This window comes from Chrysochloris asiatica, unplaced genomic scaffold (genome assembly GCF_000296735.1).
Source record: "Chrysochloris asiatica unplaced genomic scaffold, ChrAsi1.0 scaffold00297, whole genome shotgun sequence".
In the NCBI taxonomy this organism is placed as follows: domain Eukaryota; kingdom Metazoa; phylum Chordata; class Mammalia; order Afrosoricida; family Chrysochloridae; genus Chrysochloris; species Chrysochloris asiatica.
Genome location: NW_006408815.1, coordinates 2774048 through 2776539, shown reverse-complemented (window position 1 = coordinate 2776539; position 2492 = coordinate 2774048). Strand labels below are relative to the sequence as shown.

The following is a 2492-nucleotide window of genomic DNA, read 5'->3' as shown; positions in this document are numbered from 1 at the left end:
GCACAGCACAATGAAACACTGTTGGGTCATGTGCCAACCTCACAATTGTTGCTATATTTGAGTCCGTTGTTGCTGCTACTGTACAAATCCATCTCATTGGGGCCTTCCTTTTTTTTTTTTTCCAGTCCTCCACTTTACCAAATATGATATCCTGCTCCAGGAATTGGTTCCTGATAATATGTCTGAAGTATGAAATATAAGGTATGAAATATGAGGTCTGGCCATCCTGGCTTCTAATGAGCATTGTACCGTACTTCTTCTAACAGATATTGATTTGTCCTTTTGGCAGTCCATGATACTTTTAATATTCTCCTCGACACCATAACTCAGATTCAGTGATTCTTCTATGGTTTTCTTTATTCACTGTCCAAAGTTCACATACATATGAGGTTTTTGAAAATGCTGTGGCTTGGGTCAAGCACACCTTAGTCTTCAAGCTGACACATTTGCTCTTGAGACTTTAAAGAGGTCGTGTGTGGCAGATTTGCCTAATGCAATACATCATTTGAGTTCTTGACTGCTCCTTCCATGAGTATTGATGGATGATCTAAGCAAAATGAAGTCTTTGATAAATTCAATCTTTTCTCTATTTATATGAATATTGTGTATTGGTCCAGTGGTGAGGATTTTGTTTTCTTTGCATTGCAGTGCAGTGTATACCAAAGGCTGTGGTTTCTGATTTTCATCAGTAAGCATTTAAAAAACTACATCCTACAGGGTTGTTGTAAGTCAGAACTGATTCATGGCCTCCAGTTTCTGAGCCCTTCATTCAAAGAGGGAAATTATACAAAGGTGAGATACGTTTAGGGTTTGTCTTAGAAATGTGTCTACCAAAACAGCTCATCTCTTTACTTTAAGGTTGTTGACAAAGGTTTAAGTTTCTGGTTTTCAAATTGTGCCTATGTATAATATTCATAGATTTTTTTTTTTTTTTTTTACTGTATAAAACGGTATCATTTTATTTTGTAGACTTTAATATCAGAACAAAATAAACAACAAAAAAACACAATACACAACATCTAACCCCACTCCCAAATAAGGGAGGGGTAACAGGGCCTGAGGGCCTTATATCCTGCCTTATTACACACAAGGCCCAGGAGAAAAAATAATCACTAGTTTATCAGCAGATGGAGCCCGGTGGGGCAGGGCCACTCAAGGCTTTTGTGGGAACCACAAGGTAACTACAGAGGACACAAGTTTTGAAGGTAGAAATGACTAATCTACTTCTTCCATGGGAGATGCATCCTCATCACCCTCAAGGTGGGGGATCTCATCAGGAACAGCAGTACTGGGTTCCTCAGCTGTCACTTCATCTTCATCAATGCCTAAACCCAGCTTGATCATGCGGTAGATGTGGTTGGAGTGGGTCTGGGGATCCTCAAGGGAGAAGCCAGAAGACAGCAGTGCAGTTTCAAAGCGCAGGACCACTAGGTCCTTGACAGCTTTGTCATTCTTGTCTGCTTCAGCTTTCTGCCTCAGTGTCTCCACAATGGGGTGATCTGGGTTGATCTCCAGGTGCTTTTTAGCCATCATGTAGCCCATTGTAGAGCTGTCTCGCAGTGCCTGGGCTTTCATGATCCGTTCCATATTGGCCGTCCAGCCATATGTGCTAGTCACAGTGCAACAGGGTGAAGACACAAGTCTATTGGAGATTGTTACCTTCTCAATCTTCTTATCCAAGATTTCTTTCATGAGCTTGCAGAGGTTCTCAAACTTGGCCTTGCTCTCTTCCATTTTCTTTTTCTCCTCTTCATCCTCTGGGAGCTCTAGGCCTTCCTTGGTAACTGAGACCAAAGTCTTCCCATCAAATTCCTTGAGCTGCTGCACACAGTACTTGTCGATAGGCTCAGTGATATAAACTACCTCAAAGCCCCGCTTTTGCACTCGCTCCACAAATGCAGAATTGGCTACCTGCTCTTTGCTTTCACCAGTGATATAATAGATGGACTTCTGGGTTTCCTTCATGCGAGACACATACTCAGAGAGAGAAGTCATTTCATCTCCAGACTGTGAAGTGTGATAGCACAGCAGCTCAGAAAGGCGTCGCTGTTTAGTAGAGTCCTCATGGATTCCAAGCTTTAAATTCTTAGAGAATGCCTCATAGAATTTCTTATAGTTCTCCTTGTCTTCTGCTAACTCACAGAAGAGCTCAAGGCACTTCTTCACAATGTTTTTGCGGATAACCTTCAAGATTTTGCTCTGTTGGAGCATTTCCCGGGAAATGGTGAGGGGCAGGTCCTCGGAGTCCACCACACCTCGGATGAAGTTGAGATATTCTGGTATTAACTCATCATAGCTGTCCATGATGAACACACGGCGGACATAAAGTTTAATGTTGTTCTTTTTCTTCTTATTCTCAAAGAGGTCAAAGGGAGCACGGCGGGCAATGAACAGCAATGCTCTGAATTCCAATTGACCTTCTACTGAGAAGTGCTTCGCTGCCAAGTGGTCTTCCCAGTCATTTGTAAGGCTCTTATAGAACTCCCCATATT

General features: G+C 42.2%; 1 protein-coding gene across 1 annotated transcript; it reads right to left on the bottom strand.

The window, feature by feature from the left end:
• Positions 1-1215: 1215 nt before the first annotated feature.
• Positions 1216-2490, bottom strand: HSP90AB3P (the record flags this gene model as incomplete). The annotated part of the gene is made up of 2 exons (XM_006874744.1): positions 1216-1977; positions 2185-2490. Coding segments are annotated over 2 exons (1068 nt in total), but the record flags the coding sequence as incomplete, so codon positions are not given.
• Between the last annotated feature and the right edge of the window lie 2 nt (positions 2491-2492).